This window comes from Propithecus coquereli, unplaced genomic scaffold (assembly GCF_000956105.1).
Source record: "Propithecus coquereli isolate 6110/MARCELLA unplaced genomic scaffold, Pcoq_1.0 Scaffold346, whole genome shotgun sequence".
Lineage (NCBI taxonomy): Eukaryota > Metazoa > Chordata > Mammalia > Primates > Indriidae > Propithecus > Propithecus coquereli.
This window is the reverse complement of record NW_012149130.1, coordinates 1,403,300-1,420,178: the sequence shown is the minus strand read 5'-3', so window position 1 is coordinate 1,420,178 and position 16,879 is coordinate 1,403,300. Positions and strand designations below refer to the sequence as shown.

General features: G+C 48.2%; 1 protein-coding gene across 1 annotated transcript in view; it reads right to left on the bottom strand.

Moving 5' to 3' along the window:
• The window catches only part of MICAL3 (microtubule associated monooxygenase, calponin and LIM domain containing 3), a 211,428-nt gene that overhangs the window by 53,442 nt on the left and 141,107 nt on the right, over positions 1–16,879 (bottom strand). Inside the window, exons 19-20 of the mRNA XM_012651059.1 lie at positions 14,267–14,355; positions 13,159–13,246 (exon numbers count right to left, since the gene is read on the bottom strand). Of these exons, the coding sequence (XP_012506513.1) occupies positions 13,159–13,246; positions 14,267–14,355 (177 nt within the window). The remainder of the gene's footprint in view (positions 1–13,158; positions 13,247–14,266; positions 14,356–16,879) is intronic.

The following is a 16,879-nucleotide window of genomic DNA, read 5'->3' as shown; positions in this document are numbered from 1 at the left end:
GAACTCCCGGCTTCAAACAATCCTCCAGCCTTGGCATCCCAAAGTTCTAGATTACAGGCGTGAGCCGCCATGCCATGCCCTTCATTATAATTTTAGGAAACCAGTTGAGCATATTCTGGTGTCAGTTTCCTTACAAAGAGACTTTAAGATCACCACGTCTGTCAAGGAGCTCGACACTGTACAGGGCCCCAAGAACAAATGGGAAATACCCACCCCCCGAAAAGGGCAAGTGTAGCAAGACAGTAACGATTCTCTTAGCATCCAAGAAGGAGAAATTCCAATGAAGACACCAATGGCTTACAAGACACTCGGCATCAAGGCCCCGAGAAGAGACTATCTCAAATTACGTGCTACCCTAAAATAATTACTCCACTTCACGGTGGAGAACAGGTTAGTTTCAGGGAACAGCTTGCTAGCTAGAAGACCAGACTCAGTAGTGATGAGCGGACGGGAGAGATGGGAGGGCAGAGAAGGACCACGAATCAGCATGTGAGAAAGTCCAGGCTGATGTGGTTTTCCCAGGACACTGGGTTTAAATTCCAATCCCTCCTGTCCTCTAGAGCAGAGTGTCCATGGCACCCCCAGTCCAGAGTGTGGCCAAAGCTGTCTCTGACGTGGCCCTAACGTGGCTAGCTGCACAGCCTAGAGCAGGCTTGGTTTCCAAGCCATGAAAGTGATTTCCAACCTCTCGGGATCGATAGGGACAAAAACCATATCCCAACGAAAGGCCCTCTGGCATAGGTTCAGATGCTTTTCTTTTTCCTTTTAAAGATACAAAAAAAAGAATCACACATGCAGCATTCCCTTGGCTAGCTGAAGATGTATTTTTGGAAAGGAACTAAAATCTCCTGCAGCAACGCCCACAACTACCCCGACACTCACATCTATCAGAGCCCTGCTTCTGTCCTCATCTGTTAGGAGGTCACTGACACTGGCCCGGAAAAGAATCATTAGTCTCCAGGGACAGAGAGGTGCTGGACAGGAAGACAGATACCAAGAACAAAGGCCGATGGGCTAAGAGTGCACTGACGTAGGCTCAGCGCATCCTTTCTAATGAACCACGCTGCAGAATCAGCAGCACTGGGCAGCTACAGCTCTCTGGTCACCCACAAAGCACCCATCCGCACACTGTTTCCAAAGCGGAAATCAGGCCCCTTTCCTGCAAATGGGCCACAATGTAACACCGAGGCTCTTGGGGCATGGGGGTTGTGGGTGAAACCAGCACAGACCCAGACAGACCCCAGGACCACGTGTGAACCCTTGCTCTGCCTAAGAGAAAGCTAACCATCTCCTACTCAAACCTCTAACCTTCAGGTTAGGAGTTGAAAATTTAGCTTAATGTAAACCCTATCTCGGATTGCTGATGCTTTCGTTACTATAGTGAAGAGCCCACAGGGTGTCATGGAATTAGTAGGTGACTTCACATCCCATCCATGCAGGCTGAGGGAAAAGCAATGCCAAATTTAGCTAAGTAGTCACAGAGATTTAAAATGCTTGAAAAGAGCTGGCATGCAATGCGGGCCAGCCCGGCCCATTCTGCTGCACACTGGGAAACCAAGCCCTTCTCAGCTGCTCTGCCTCCCCAGACTTCTGCTGGCTGGGAAGACATCCTAATGGGCCAGCCTGCCCCAACCCCACAGGGTGCAAGACCAAAGGGGGACCATCAGCCAGCCAGCAGAAACCATCTTAATTCATTCTCTCACAAGCCAATTACTGCAGCATTTTCTGGAACCCCTGCCGCTGACAATCATATTTGCTATCCTGTGATGCTTTTAAATAAAGAAGCTTCATACACTTCAGCTTGAGTGCTCGCTCTTCATAACAACTTTACCAAGTAGAGAGGAGCAGGAAGCATTTTTTCCACTTTATAATTTTATAGATGGGGAAACTGAGGCTCAGAGAGGTCATGACAGAACATGGCAAGGCTGACAGGCAGCAGAACTGAAACTCAAATTAACGTCTTCCGTTTTCAAGATCTACGCTTGTTGCGCTTAGATCCAGCTCAGTTCTCTGAGACTGTGGTCACCACAGAAGGACGAGCACATTCTGGGGGTACAGGAACAATCCACTGGGGTACAGAAAAAGAACACTAGAACTTCTGCTCTTATTTTTCAGAACTGCCTTCTAAAACGTGTTGTGTGTGTCCCATAGCACACACCCCACGGGGGACCTGCGTGTGAGTGAGCACACACATTGTGCAGTCTGTGCTCACAGTTTCATAGAGGCAGAGGGCAACTTGGGGATCGTGGCTGTTAGGAGTGAAACATTGTTCTGTATCATGTTCATCGTTCTCATTCTCTCTCTTCCCTCATGTCCTACTGGCTAACAGCATGTCCGTGTCATGTCCTTTCTTCTTTTGACTTTAGTCTAGATTGGTGCTTCTCCACTGGGGTAATTTTTGTCCTCAGGGGTGATTTGGCAGTGTCTGGAGACACCTTCTCTTGACAGCTTGGGATGGGAGGTGCTACTGACATCTAACGGAGACAGGCCAAGGATACACCAGACATCCTACAATGCACAGGATAGCCCTCCACAGCAAAGAACTATCCAGCCCAAAATATGAACAGTGTTGACCTTGAGAATCCCAGGCTTAGAGGTTGTATCAAAGTATTTCTCATCTCTTACCAAACAGGCCAACCAATCCACCAAACACTCTGACTGTGGCTTGATTTGACGAGGTATGTGAAGAACAGTGAGCTTATGAATCTTCGCCTTGGTTGCCAAGGTGACACCCCTGACCAATGAAGTACAACACATGAAGGACCACCTGAGAACTGCCAAGCTGAACAGACAGCTGTTGGCCTGTTGTCCACAGAGAGGAAAGCCGGGGGGATGCTCAGATGCCCAGTGATGAACCTTGCACAGGGCACTTACCACCCTGTGGCACGACTACTGACCACACATGACTCTGCTCTTCTCCCAGTGCCGCCCGGGCACCCTGCACACCCCTTACCCCCTTCCATGTTTGGCTTGTGAGGCCAAAGCAAGAATTAAGAGACCCCAAGATGAATCTGATTGACTGTTCTCCTTTCACTCACTCTCCCATAGCTGGATGCTGGAAGCCTCTGACAGATGGAACATTATACTCTGACATTACATGAGCTCCTCTCACTAAACTCAGGAAGAAAACTAGACTTGAGAACACAACATTGAAAAATACATCTTCTTTCCGTGTTCTCAGCTCTTTCTTTTTTCCCATTTTCCAGAAACGTCCTATCTGTGAGCTCCAAGGTTCCCAAGGTTCTTGGCATGCTTTGCCAAGGTCAGGGCAAGGCTATGTCTGCACATGCTCAGGAGACTTCCTGAAAGCATTTCTGTGTCTGAACCAAATTTCATCCAACAGGGCACAACCCAAACTGCTCATCTGGAATGGCATGTATTATACATTTAACCCCAAGATTTCAAAGTCATTTTAAGCGTGAGTTGAGTCAAAAGTGGCCCGAACTTGAATAGATAAGGATTTCTATATTTCTCTCCTGTCATAGGTGATTCGGCTCAAACTGCCAGTACAAAAGGAGGTATAAACCCATCTCTCTCTTTCCCTGAACCCCACACAGAGCCAGGGCAGGTAATTTCTTACGAGGCCTGTGAATTGTGGTTATAAAGATGTAAGTGAATGAAAACGTCAGCTCAACCATCACTGGGCCTTTAAAAAGTATAACAAAATGAGATGGTAGGGAACAAGAAAAGCCATCAGATTTATAAGCTAGAAGTGTTACACCGGGCCCAGAGAACAACAAACATCTCCCTAAACACGCTCCCCAATCCTCTGGATTGTTGGCGGGGTGTGTGTCCATTTGGAGGGAAAGAGGAGGGCTTAGTCTTAATAATACAACTTTAGGCTTGATTTTATTTGAGACGACAAAAAGAGGGTTGACACGGAGAAAATGAAGAGAGTCCGTCTCATGTTACAATTTCAGGTGGCCATTACCCTCTTCCTCAATTTCTTTTGATTTTCCCCCTTTACATACTATTGATGAAATCCTTTGCCTTTTAATCTACTGTCTTTCCAAGGGCACATTCCCAGCCCTGGGATCCCTGCATTTCCCAGGAGCGGTGGAGTGACACTCACTGGCTTACTCCGGGCACTCACACACAGTGCTCCTGCCTGCCACCACACACGCCAAGCTGAGGGCATGGGGAAGGGATGAAGGGAAGCTGTGTGGCACGGTGGGTGCAACACTGATCTCAGGTCCTCTGGACAGACTCTACCCAACTCTGAGCTCATTACTTTCACGCAGCAATACACTCTGTGCGCTGTTTCCCATCTGCAAAATGGAGCCTCCCTCGCGGGCTGTTGTGAGGATCCGCTGAGTCGTGTGCATAAAGCATCGAGACAGTGCCTGGCGCGTAGCAGGTGCTACATGTTGGTCATCACTGTGTGTCCTCCTACTCCATTTTCTATGAGTTAGCATGACAAGGGCCACCACGGGAGCTTAGCCAGCGGTAATCACGATGGTGGGGGAGAGGAGTGAGCACACGTCAAGCTTTGCTCTCTATTTTTATTTGAGGAAAATAAAAATACTTCAGCAGGGAAGAGGGCTTTCTTGATTGTAAATACAGACAGCCCCTTGGCATGGTACTTTCAGCAGCATGAAGGACGACTGTTGGCATCGCAGCAAACCAGTGCAACTCTGGCTCTTACCTCCCGCAACCCACTCATTCTCCCTCACTCTGGGCAGCCAGCACCACCTGCTTCTCTGAGACTCCAAAGCCTTTGCCAGGTCTGGGTTGCCCAGAGTCACCTTCCCTGCACCTCCTGTCCCAACGCTGCTGAGTCTCAACCAGCGCCAACTCCCTGAGAGGGGCGAACCAGCTGAAAGGAAGACAGGGAGCTCACTAGAGTGACTCACATTAGACAGACCTCTAGGAGAGAATGTTTACTTTTAAGAGAAGCAACTTCTGACCTCGTTTCTGGTTCGTAAGATGGTGGGAGAGAAATTTTACAGTTGGTTTCTCTACAACGTGGTCTTTCTTGATTCTGACTTAGTTTTGGAAAACAGGGCAACAAGAATAAACAGACTTTATCCTGTTATAATCAATACCAGCTATTCCTTGGTTACCTGGCTGTGCTCAGTCTATGAAACCCACTATGGTTTTGCTTCTCAGGGATAAACTCTTCTCCCTAAGGTCCCAGTTAGAGTTTACCCAATCACGCTTTCTAGTTCTCGGGTTTGAACTCTGAGCAGCCAGCAAATGCCTAAAGGACTCCCCTCTCTGGAATTCACTTCCACGGTGTTCCTGGCTTCATTAACCTTGAAAGAACATGAGCACCGCATGAAAACACACACATCTAGGCCTTTACCAGTAAAACAGCCTTTGTTTTGCCATGTGTTTGTTGAGGAAAATCAAAACCCACCAAGGCCCTGAGCTCTTGTGGTGCCCTTGGGTCCTTGCCTGGTGTTGGCCTTTTGTAATTACTTTCACATTAAAGAGCACCTGTCACCAGAACAACTCTGGGCCCTTTACCCTCTTGGCACGTTTACCTCTCAGGGAGATGGTGCCGGCAGAGGTCCAGGAACACTGAGACCCCATGCACAGGACAGCCCAGACCTTGCAGAAGGTGCCAGAATCAGAGAAGCAGGTGGCATTGGGCAGAAAGGCCTGGAGTTCTCCTGGTGACAAGGATAACGTAACATGAAATAATTACTAAAGACCAACAGTTTCAGGCAAGGGCCTAAAAGAAATCAGGCTGCACTAACGATGAAATAATAAAGTGGGAAGAAGCCTGACATTTTACAGAATCAAAGAATAAGGAAATCAGTCACTTAATAGTCACACTTGGGACAGTTTCGTGTGATTAATGTACACTCACAACAAGCTGGGTAAGTACAGAAAGAAACAGAGGAAAAGAAAACACAAGAGGCAAGGGGCTGGGTATGGTGGCTCACACCTGTAATCCCGGCACCTTGGAAGGCCGAAGCTGGAGCATGGCTTGGAAGGAGTTCAAGACCGGCCTGAGCAACATAGTGAGACCTTGTTTCTACGAAAAATAAAAAAAACTAGCTGGGTGTGCTGGTGCGTGCCTGTATTCCTAGTTACTCAGGAGGCTGAGGCAGGAGGATTGCTAGAGCCCAGGCGTTGAAGCTGCAGTGAGCTATGACTGTGCCACTGTACACCAGCCTGGGCAATAGTGAGACCCTGTCTCTAAAAAGAAATATAAGAAAGTAAAGAAAAGGAAAAAAAACCACACGAGGCCAATAAAAATTCTGACTCAATCTGTAAGGATTTTTCTAGTAATCATCTAGCATGGCTCCAAGAGGCAGAGCTGGAGCCCTAGGCTTCCTTTCTGTTGAAAGGTGTCCCGAAACTACCCCTTCATACCAACAAGGGGCTTCTAAGGGGTGTGAGCTTTCTTCACATTTTTGGAAACGTTCTGACTGTATCTGTGCACACGTCTCACTGTCTGGAGAAAAAGAACATCAGTGGCAAGGTCGGCTTTAGGTAGCCTGAGTTAGGGTTTAGATATTGGTGGCGACTCAACCTCTTGTCCTCTGTTGCTCTTGGAGACCCTTATTAAAGTACCTCAGAAATATTAAGAAAATGTTCACACGCTGCTTGTGCGAAGTCGTGTGGAAGTTGGCCCACAGGAAGTAAAAGGGAGAAGGTGTTCACGTGACCGGCAGAACCTGGAAGTAATAGGAGGAGGGTCCCGTAGCCTGGAGCCTGCCTCTCTTCCCGGGCCACGGAAGGCGCTTCTGCGCACGAGCCTGCGCCGTCCGCCGAGAAGGTGAGTGCTGAGTAGACAAGGAGCAGTCGGAAAGACAGGGGTGCCAGCAGCAACGCGCACAGCTGAGGATTCTGGGTGGCGGTGACCTAACCCCGTGGGAGCGCCAGTCCGGCTTACTCCCTCATTTCATTATGACTAATCTACTTGTTGGCGCTTGCCGGGTGCTTGGCCGGGCGAGGCAAGGTAAGGAGCTGTTTTGGAGTCTCAAGGAGGTTTCAGAGCTTTGTGAAAGGGATCGGAATTGGGATAGGATTCTTTCTGAGGTCTCTGCCTGGCTGCTATGTTTCAGAGAGCTCCGCGTGGGTACTTTTCTTCTATTAGTACTGGCAGGCAGGGACAACCGTGGGACTAGGATCCTAAAAAGCATCGTCCTGCCCTACTTTTTCAGGGTGAAAATAGAGAGTGGCCCATTTTCATGGCCTGTTCCTCTGTGTCTGTGCCACGGTGTCCCTCTGAGGGAGTGTGTTAATTAGGGAAATTGCCAGGGAATTTAAGAGGAAAAAAAGGAATGGATTTTGAGAAGTTTCAGAAAGAAACTGAGGCCCATCCAAAGAGAATTCTCCAGGGTCTTCACAACGGGCAGCACAGAATCAGCTGGCTGTCCCATCTTCCTGTGAGATGCTTCCGCACACTGTTCTAAATGATGATGCCCCCCCCCACGCCCCCACAACTTCTGGGAGGTGGGAAGCAACCGCAGAAAAGATTTACAATTTGAAAACTCTATGCATGTATGTATCCTCCCTCATTATTGATCCTGGGTCAACTTAGTTGTCATTTATTGCAGCCCCCACATCCCAATTCTTCCTCTCCCTTCCGCAGGCACCAGGACAATAGCTGACTATATCAGAGAAAGGGGTGCAAGAGGCTACAGGGAGTTGGGATGAAGTCTGAACCAGCAATCTCTGATGAAGATGAAGCAGACCACAGTGTTACAGCAGGGCTATGAGCTACACATGGAGCAGACCCTCCCTGACAAGGGACTGTTATCTAGAATGCCAAGGAGAACCCAGGACTCTGCTGTTCTGCTCTGTGGGGAAGCCCAAGACCTCTCTGAGTTCCACGAGGTGCGTGGAGGCCGGCAAGGCCTTCTAACATCAAAACACCCAATTTCCCAGAGCTCAGCAGGAGCAGACTCGGCATCTACCACAGGGCCCTCTTTTGGCCCAATTCAGCACCAGCGCTGGGCCCGTGCCCACTGTGGTTGGCATGCCAACACAGTAGAAGCAGCCATCACTGCTGAGGTTAGCAGTGTGTGTGTCAGAAGGGGACAGTCCGTTTTTTAATATAGGATGATCCCTCCAGGCTTTGAGGGGTCAAATAGAATTGGACGTCCTAGCTCAGCGTCCAGGTCACAGCAAAGACAGCATGAGAGAGACGTCAGCTGGGGAGGAAACAGCAAGAACCTTCACCGTCACCAGGAGCAAGGTCACCATGCCTGAGGTTACCCCTAGCAACAGCCTCAAGGCAGACGACAGACACATCCCTGGTCCTGTTCCCCTTAGCGGCCTGCTACAGTCAGAGAAACAGGAGGAAGGCACCAGCTATACATGCCCACGCAGACCCAGCTCCACGTGGAATTTCTGTCTCCCCGCCTGCCCGGCCCACAGACTCCTCCTGCTGGCTGACTGCATGTGGGACCCCTGGGCACAGGTGATGTCTTTCTTGCTCTTTTCTGCTTGCAGCTGCTGCAAAGCAAAAACATCTTGCACCACGCCAAACCCCCTCGACAAGGGGCCCTTCCGTTAACAGGAGTTTCCATGTTAGGAATACATGCCTGTTTCCCATTTCCCCTCTACGCTCTCTTGCTGAGCACCCCAGAAGTGAGAGTCTGAGGCACAGCGGCTTTCCAGCCCACTCCCGAGCCCTGCCTGAGTGTCCCCCTTTCCCACCATGCAATCAGGAAAAGGGAAGGAAAAGAAAAACTCAGAAGCCTGAAGATTGTTTGGAATTTATTCTCTTAAATAAGAATATAACATTTGTTTAAAAAAAAATTAAAAGCACAACACCTTGGTTTCACAGTAACAGCAAAAACAAAGTTACACAATTAAATTAAAAACTCACAAAGAAACACATCAAAAACTCACACAGCACAGGTTAAAACAAGGGCAAAAATAAAGGCTGCGGGAAGGCCAGGCATGGACGGGTGACGTGTTCCTTGGCACAGCTAATCCTCCCCTGCTCTGGCTCCTCCGTGCAACTGCCGTGGGGATCTGGCCTGCTGCCGTCCCCTCCTGCCCCCACCCCAAGCTGGACAGCTCAGGAAAAATGTAAACCCTTTACTCACTGGTTACATATTCAAGGCCATGGTGTGGCCCCTTAGGAGAGCCGAAGAATGTTCTACGGTACTGCAGAAAACAGCTGAAGATGCACTGAACACCCACAGACAGTGGAAAGCTGAAATAACTAACACAGGAGAGCCAATATATATAAGCCTGAAGGCAAAACAGGGAGGTGGAGTGCTTGGTTCTCTGTGGTACCCTCCTAGCAACAGACCCCTGCTTCCTAGTTTGCTCTTGGGTCAATTTCCTGAGGTTGGGTGTGTGCAGCTCATGTCCTGAGCACCCGCCCCGAGGGCTCACCTCCATGACATGCTGCCCTTAGGCCAACGCGTGCCCTCAGCGTCCTGACCGGAGCACAGGATGGCCAGGCACGTGGTTCCCAGTGTTCAGCTCCCTCAGCCTCCGGAACCAAGGGACAAGAAGCTTTGGAAACAGCTTCATTATTATTATTACTATTGTTATTTAGAATACAATACATAAATAAATATCTACTCATATACGTGCAATCAGATCTCTAGACATATAAATGTGTCCATATACAGAAACATTCGCACGTCACCATCAACTATGACTTGGGGTAGGGCTGGAGAGGTAAGCTGGATTGCAGAATTCTCTTTGCTCTACTGAAAGGTTTTCCAGAAATAACTACAAGGGAAGAGGACTTAGGAAGCAGAGAGAAGATTTCCTAACTTCCCTCTATCAGGCAGGAACTCCAGGTTGAATGAAAATCCTTACACGGCTTGGCTATTCTTCTACCTGCGTGGAAATGCCTGCATTTCCTAATGGCCCATTCAGGATCCAAACTGTGGAGCCCAGTGGCATCATGCAAAGGGGTCTGGGCAGCTGCCACTTGTGACCTGTGGCTTTTTCAGTTCAGATAATCTTTTCCATGAGATGACAGAAAACGACTGTGTTTCTTCCATCCTCTCTCTCTGTTGCTTGCATCGTGAACGTTCAGATGACGAACGCTCTGGGGGAAAAGCTCTTCTGTTCCCTTCCTGTTACACCCCGCAGCCTCTATGCTTCATTTTTGGTTATCAACTATCTGAGATAAAAAGAGGATCCCTCTGGGTAAAAAAGAATCCAAAAAACCTGCAACTGAGGATCTCATGTCCAAGGGAAAACAAGCCCATTTGGGGTTTTTCTCTCTCTGCCTTATTGTTGTCCAAACTTTTTCTAAAGTCACGGCAGGTACTATCAGGTCAGGGTAAGAGAATCTGTGCCAGGGCCACTAATCCGCAGTAGTAAGTATAAGCTTGGAAACAAAGCATTTACAGATTTGGGAACAAAAAAGAGGATTGCTATATTAAAAGCACATTACAAACAAAAATACCATAAACAATGTCTCCCAGACACTAAATTAGGCAGCAGTTACAGATTAGGTTACCGGAGAAAGACAAGACTTTAAAGCAGGCCTAGAGTGGGTTCTTTGAACTTGCGGGTTGTTTGTTTTTTGTTTTTTTTTTTGGCAACAGCAAGAATTTTGGCAGAAGGGGCAAAGAAAATAAGGGAGAAACGCCACGAAAGAAAGATGAGGCACAGAGCAAGCGCACGGCAGGGTCGAACGCTGCCGCGATCGCAGCTCTTCCCGCTCGTCCTGCTGAGGGATGTGGATCTAGAGAGGACGGGTGCAGTGCATCACGCAAGACACAACCGAGTTCATTCATTTGTCGCCTTTTCTGGTCTCCAGTGCAGTGAGACCTACCAGATCTCGGTGAATAACGGCTCTCTACACACATTCTGGACCCTGGAAACACCTGAGCTTTTCTGAAGCTTTTCAGAAGGAAATTCTAGTTAAGTAACCAAGGCTTTAGTTTAGGATTTAAAGAAGAAAATTTCTATCAAAGGATAAAAAGAAATCTACTTCATGCCAGCTTACCAAATACCACCCACAATTCTGTTCCTTTTCTACAGATGCTAGCAAAAACGAGTCGGCTCCAGTGCTTTGGAGCATGCTCAGGACTCAGAGCTCTACTTTCCAAAAGCTGAGGCCTCCAGAGGAGGACACTAACAGAAGTCCACCAGCCCTCAGCTCTCTGGCCTTCCCTTGCCTAGAATGCACCTTAAACTGGGGGGACAGTGCTTGCTTCATTCACCTTAAGGGTTCAAGCTGCAACTCCTCTGGGACACCACACTGAACCCGCTGTGCCACAGCAGGCAAGTCACCTTCCAGCACAGAACCAAGAACCATGGGGACCGGGATGTCCTCAGGGCTTTCTTTCTCGGTTGTTTTGATTCTTTAACTACATAGCCAACTCTCATTTCTCTTTGCTTTGTAGAACATTCTCCTTCTCTAAGGAATCCTATTTCTTTAGAACTCCTAAAAACCTGAAATTATACCTTCAGTTAGACAGTAAGAATGGCAACCTGAACCAGATGGGAAAGTGAGTAAACGTGGCTTGTTCAGGAACAACCCAAACTTCATCGTGTTTAACTCTTTTTAAAGAATGTTCTGTACTCCATACCCAAATGGAGAGTTTAAGTTCTTTGAGTTGTTTTACTGAGTAGTCAGGGTCCTTGGAAAATCCATTTCTGCTGGAATAAGGCCTGGACTAATAAGGTGGTGCTCTCCCTGGTCAAATGCACATTCTACAGCATAGAGCCAAAGGCTCTGTCTAGAACCCTTCGGTTATTTTCCTTTGCCAGTGAGTCCCCCAGTGCTCTGAGAGTGTCCACTGCAAAGAGCTGTCAGCACTTCATAAGAAAGATTACAAAGATCTTCCAGACTATAGAAGCTTTAAAAGTTATTTATGGTTTAAACATAGCTATAAAATGCTTGTCCCAACTGCAGGGTACCTAAAAATCAGATTACAGTAAGGGCACATGTAGCAGAAGCCGAGTTCACCTACCTCGGCTGGGGTTTGCTGTATCAGCCTCCAGATCACTGCACCCCGGCTGTACTGCCCAGCCTCTGGGCAGTTCTCCCTCTCCCAGAACGAGCACCACAGGGCTGACATTAACCAGCTCTTACAAATGGGAAAAGATGTAACTCTGAGAACCTCTCAGCGAAGGCCAAGGGGATAATTCTTCCCATTTCCCGTCATGGAAATTCCACTACCAACTCCTTCTTGGTTTCTGGCACTGGCTGATAATCTTGAATTTTTACATGAGTTTGTAAATGGTTGCTTGAGATATATTTGTTTTAAGCCAGAGGAAAGTGTGACAGACAGACATTGTGGCCCTGCTGAATTTCTCTCTCACCTGCGCAGCAACCCAGGCTGGGAATGGTCTGGAGCTGCACAGGGGAGTCAGGGCCACGGTGGTTTGTGGGCTGTGGACGCATCTCATGGGCTGGTTTTACAGGGAGCCCAAAGAGGCCATTTTAAGGAAAAAAGAAACACAATTCTTCCCACAGGCCTTATGCCCATGAGCTCTCCTGGTCCTGCCCTGCTATGTGTGTTCTAAGTGTGTTTTTAGAGGTAGAGATGGTGTCATTCACCTCCTGACAAAAGATGGTGGTAATGGGAATGGGACAAATTAGGGCTTGATCCTCATCAGAAGTTCGAATGCCCCAGAGTGGTCAGGGGTCATGTCTTTTAAGGGTCCAGGTCAAATGGAAGAGCAGTGACAGCTCATCCAGATTCCTCAATATGGAATGGGATACAAGAATTTCAAGTTCAAGTGAAGCCCAATCAAGACCATGGGGCCTTAACCATCACAACTCCACGCCCTGTTTCAAAGAAGTCTAAAAACAAGGAACTACATGAAGGCCTGGCAACTCTGGATACCCACCTGGGTCAGTGGCAAGGGCAGCGTGTTCTGAATTCCTATTTGCCTACACGGGACTTGGACCAGCCACCCCGAGGTGTGTGATGGATGTGGGATGGGGCGACGGGGATAGTACTTTGAGACTTTGAATAAACATGACACACGGCTTGGGCGATGCCGCTTACCAGACAGACCCTCGCTGGCTCACAGTCTGCCAGTGGAACTCCCCTCTGATTTGTACCAGCACCTCCGACAGGCCATAGAGAAAGGGGACTCCAAATGCAAGCAGCTGGCACATGAAAAAGGAGTCCAAAGGGTTTTGGGCCACCTGATGCCCAATCGAAGAAATGTTGCTTTGGAGGTGCTGGCTCATGCCCTTGGCCTTGTCACAGAGGCCGAGGGAGTGACGCACCACCCAGCCAAACAAGGAAGTGAGGCTACCTGGGGTTCTCTCAGCCGAGCTGGCCGCGGTGCTGGCCCGTCCATTTGCATCTGCAGTGGGGCCGTCCTGCAGGGGTCCTCTGGCCTCCTAAGAAAGTCCATAAGAAAAAGAGTGACTCCGACTGAAGCACTCAAATCTCAGGCCGAAACGACAATGTGATGGGCTGGTTTGTCTCTGCTGATCTTACCCGGCAACCCAGAGCTGTATTCTTCATACGGTGTAAGTCTTTCTTTAAAAAAAAAACCAGCGGGAGGCTGGGGCAGGAGGATCGCTCGAGCCCAGGAGTTTGAGGTTGCTGTGAGCTAAGCTGATGCCACGGCACTCTAGCTCGGGGAACAGAGCCAGACTCTGTCTCAAAAAAAACCCAGGACATACTGCCATGGAAGTCATCAGGAGCTGGAGTCTAGATCCAGCTAAGTGTACCCCTTCCCGTAAGTCCCTGGGTGAAGCCTCTAAAGGAGGCCTGAATTAGCTGCGTGCTGACAAGGTGACATCAGGTGGTGAAGGGCTTACTGGGCTCAACTCACAGACAGGTGGAAAGCCACTCTCAATTTAAAAAAAAAAAAAGTAAGAAAGAAGCAAGTTCTCAGATAAGTGACTCAGAAAATAAGGTAATGCAAGGAGCCGGTGGGCCGGGGATTAGCACTTGCTCCCACCTGCCCCAGACCCTGGGGTGGGGCTGCCAAGGAACGGGAAGGGCTCCTCCTCACACTGCCTCTTTTCCACCGCCTTCCTTGATGAGAGTTCATGAAAAATGAGTAGGCAGTTACCCTTAACTGCAGGGTATCCTTCTCTCAGAGAAATGCTCACGTACAAAGGCAAACATCTTTAATGTGCAGAGAGCAGAGGGAGGGTCTGCATAATCTCTCAAGTCCAGCTCAGGTGGCAGACGGAACGTTGTTACCTCAGCGAAGTACGACATTAGCGCATACTTCAAAAGTCGGTCCCCTCCCCACAGTGGACTGCAACCGTGTCTGAGGCCCTCGCCTCACAGCAGAGGCAGGGCTGCAGGGGCACCCGCAGGCCCCGCTCAGGCGCAGCTGGCCCGTGGCCACACTGCACTGGCGCCCACCACTTCTCCCCACTTACAGGATGGACCGCCATTACCTTTCCAGACAGAGCAGCCACCGCCGGTCTCTTCCTCTGTGCGTGGCCAGAGAGTCGGTAACAGTAGTGTGGTTTACAGTAGAATTTACCTGCAGATGACAGAAGCAGGGGACAAGGGAGTGAGGCAGACTCAGTGACTCTGAACACGACCCGGGTCTCGGTCCTTCCTATCCCTCTCCTCTAGCCAGAGGAGGCGTCACCCTGCCCAGCCTCTCGTCCAGGGAGGCTGGTCCTTTCCTTCCCTGTAAACTTTGATTTCAGCTCTCCTCTCCCCTTGCCTCGAGGTGGGGAGGAGGGGGTCTTTTCCTTTAGGAATGTAAAGGCCATTGAGCTGTCGCCCAATCAGTGCCCAGAGGAGAGATGTGAGGCTTGCAGGGCAGGGCCAGCGGACAAAGTGGCAGTGTGTGTGGAACAAAGATGTGGCCACATGAAAAATGGGGAGGAGCATTTCTGGGGAAACCAAGGATGAATACAAGTGTGGGTGGAGGCGTGAAGCGACAGGGGTGGGCACTGCTGGGCATCAGCTCTGCTGCTCACCCCCCTGCACCCACACACCCCTTCCTTCCCTACCCACGAGCCAGCGTGGGGGCAATTGCAGGCTATGACCCCCATCCCCCAGCCCCCGAGGATCAGGGTCAACATTCAAAACCAACACAAAACCAAACCAAAAAATCCTGTAATGGACTATGAGTACAATAGAACTGAATAAAACAGAATAAAAACCAGAGCGTACTGTGGCATAATTAGAGTTAAATATTATTTCTTAGCACTTTCAACTATGTCTACATGTGTTTACTGGGTCCTACTGGGGGTGTGGCCAAAAAAGTCTGAACAACACTGTCTTGGCTTTTCCCATGACACTGGGAGTGGAGTTAACTCACACAGTCATTTTTTTCTGACTCTTTCTTTACTCTAATGTCCTTGAACATTAGATGATTACAGAAACTGTTGAAACAGGAATAATTCCCATTTCATCCTTCTCATTTGTAGAGAGTACTCCTTAGACAAATGAGCTTTCTTGATCTCAAGTTAAAATAAGGGGCCTAACAGCCAAAGAAAGTAAAGATGAGATGGCATTCTTCCTTCTTCCTTTTCCTCCTTCACTTGGTGACCTGATTCTTTCTTTTTTTCTTCAAAGTAACTGGCTTGTTTTCTCTCACCTGAACTTCCCCTCCCATGCTGAATATATCTATTAGAAAGATAAAGTTTATGGAATTCCATAGATTTTAAATATTCATAATACATAGTATATTTTCCTAAACAGAATTTTCCACTAGCTATTGGCACGTAACCAGGACTCAGAGATACTACATCTGTAGTTAGGAACACTTGGTGGCCAAAATCAATCTTCTTGTTTCTTATGAGGGGAGTCGAGTCATAGGTTATTATTTTCACCTTGGCCATAATTTCCTTTTATAAGATCTGTAATAAATCACTCTGCTTTTCTGAATTTTGGCCACCAATAAATAGGCCAAGATAAAAGATATTATTAGTACTTGAATCACATATGACTTCTTTTGGTCTGTTTGTTACCTCCTCCATGGGATTCTGACGGGGGCTATCAACCACGTGCCCTGACGCTGCCCAGCCCAGGAGTGGACACACATAATCCAGGCTGGTCAATCACTGCGCTGATTTTAGTCACTGGCATGTGACTAAAATCAGGCTGACCAGAGCCATTCTGGGGGGTCATTATGGCTGATGAGGGAGAAGGACAGCCCTTCTCTGGAGACTGCTATCTGGAAGGAAAATATATGAATGTAATGCTTAAAATTCAATCTGACTTGAGCTTCTACAACTTGTAACCAAGAGTCTTGTTTATTACATTATCAAAAACATGTTACTTATACTTTCATTCCTTCCTTCTACTTTTTTCCTGCATTAATTTGTTTCATGAGTTTTTTCTCTGCTAAAGTAGAATCTCAGCTTTTTTTTTTTTTTTTGGTGAAACAGAGTCTCGCTCTGTCACCAGGGTGGGCTAGAGTGCCCTGGCATCAACATAGGTAACTGCAACCTCAGACTCCTGGGCTCAAGCGATCCTCCTGCCTCAGCCTCCCAAGTAGCTGGGACTACAGGCTCCTGCCACCACACCTGGAAAATTTTTAAATTTTTAATAGAGATGGGGTCTCATTCTTGCTCAGGCAGGTCTTGAACTCCTGAGCTCAAGCGATCCTCCCACCTCGGCCTCTCAGAGTGCTAGGATTACAGGCGTGAGCCACTGTGCCAGCCACAATCCCAGATCTTAAAATACAACTCAATTCAATTGAATCCTCACTGAACCCTGTGCTGGTACCTTAAATTAACAAAGAAAAGAGGTTTAAGTTTTAAAAACAAATTCTAAAAGCCTAATATCAAAGGAAATTTCCCCCTAAAATTCCAGAAAATTATTTTTTCTAGGAAGGCAGCACAACATGACACAAGGAACATGAGCTCTGAAATCAGATCTGAGCTCTGAAATCAATCAAATACTGTCTCAACCACTCAAGAGTGGTGTGAACTATTTAGCCCCTGGGCACGTTGCCTCATACAGAAATGTACATATACCTACCTCATAGGCTGAGATAATTACACAGATATCACGTGTCATGTAGCATAGGTGCTTGATTAATATAC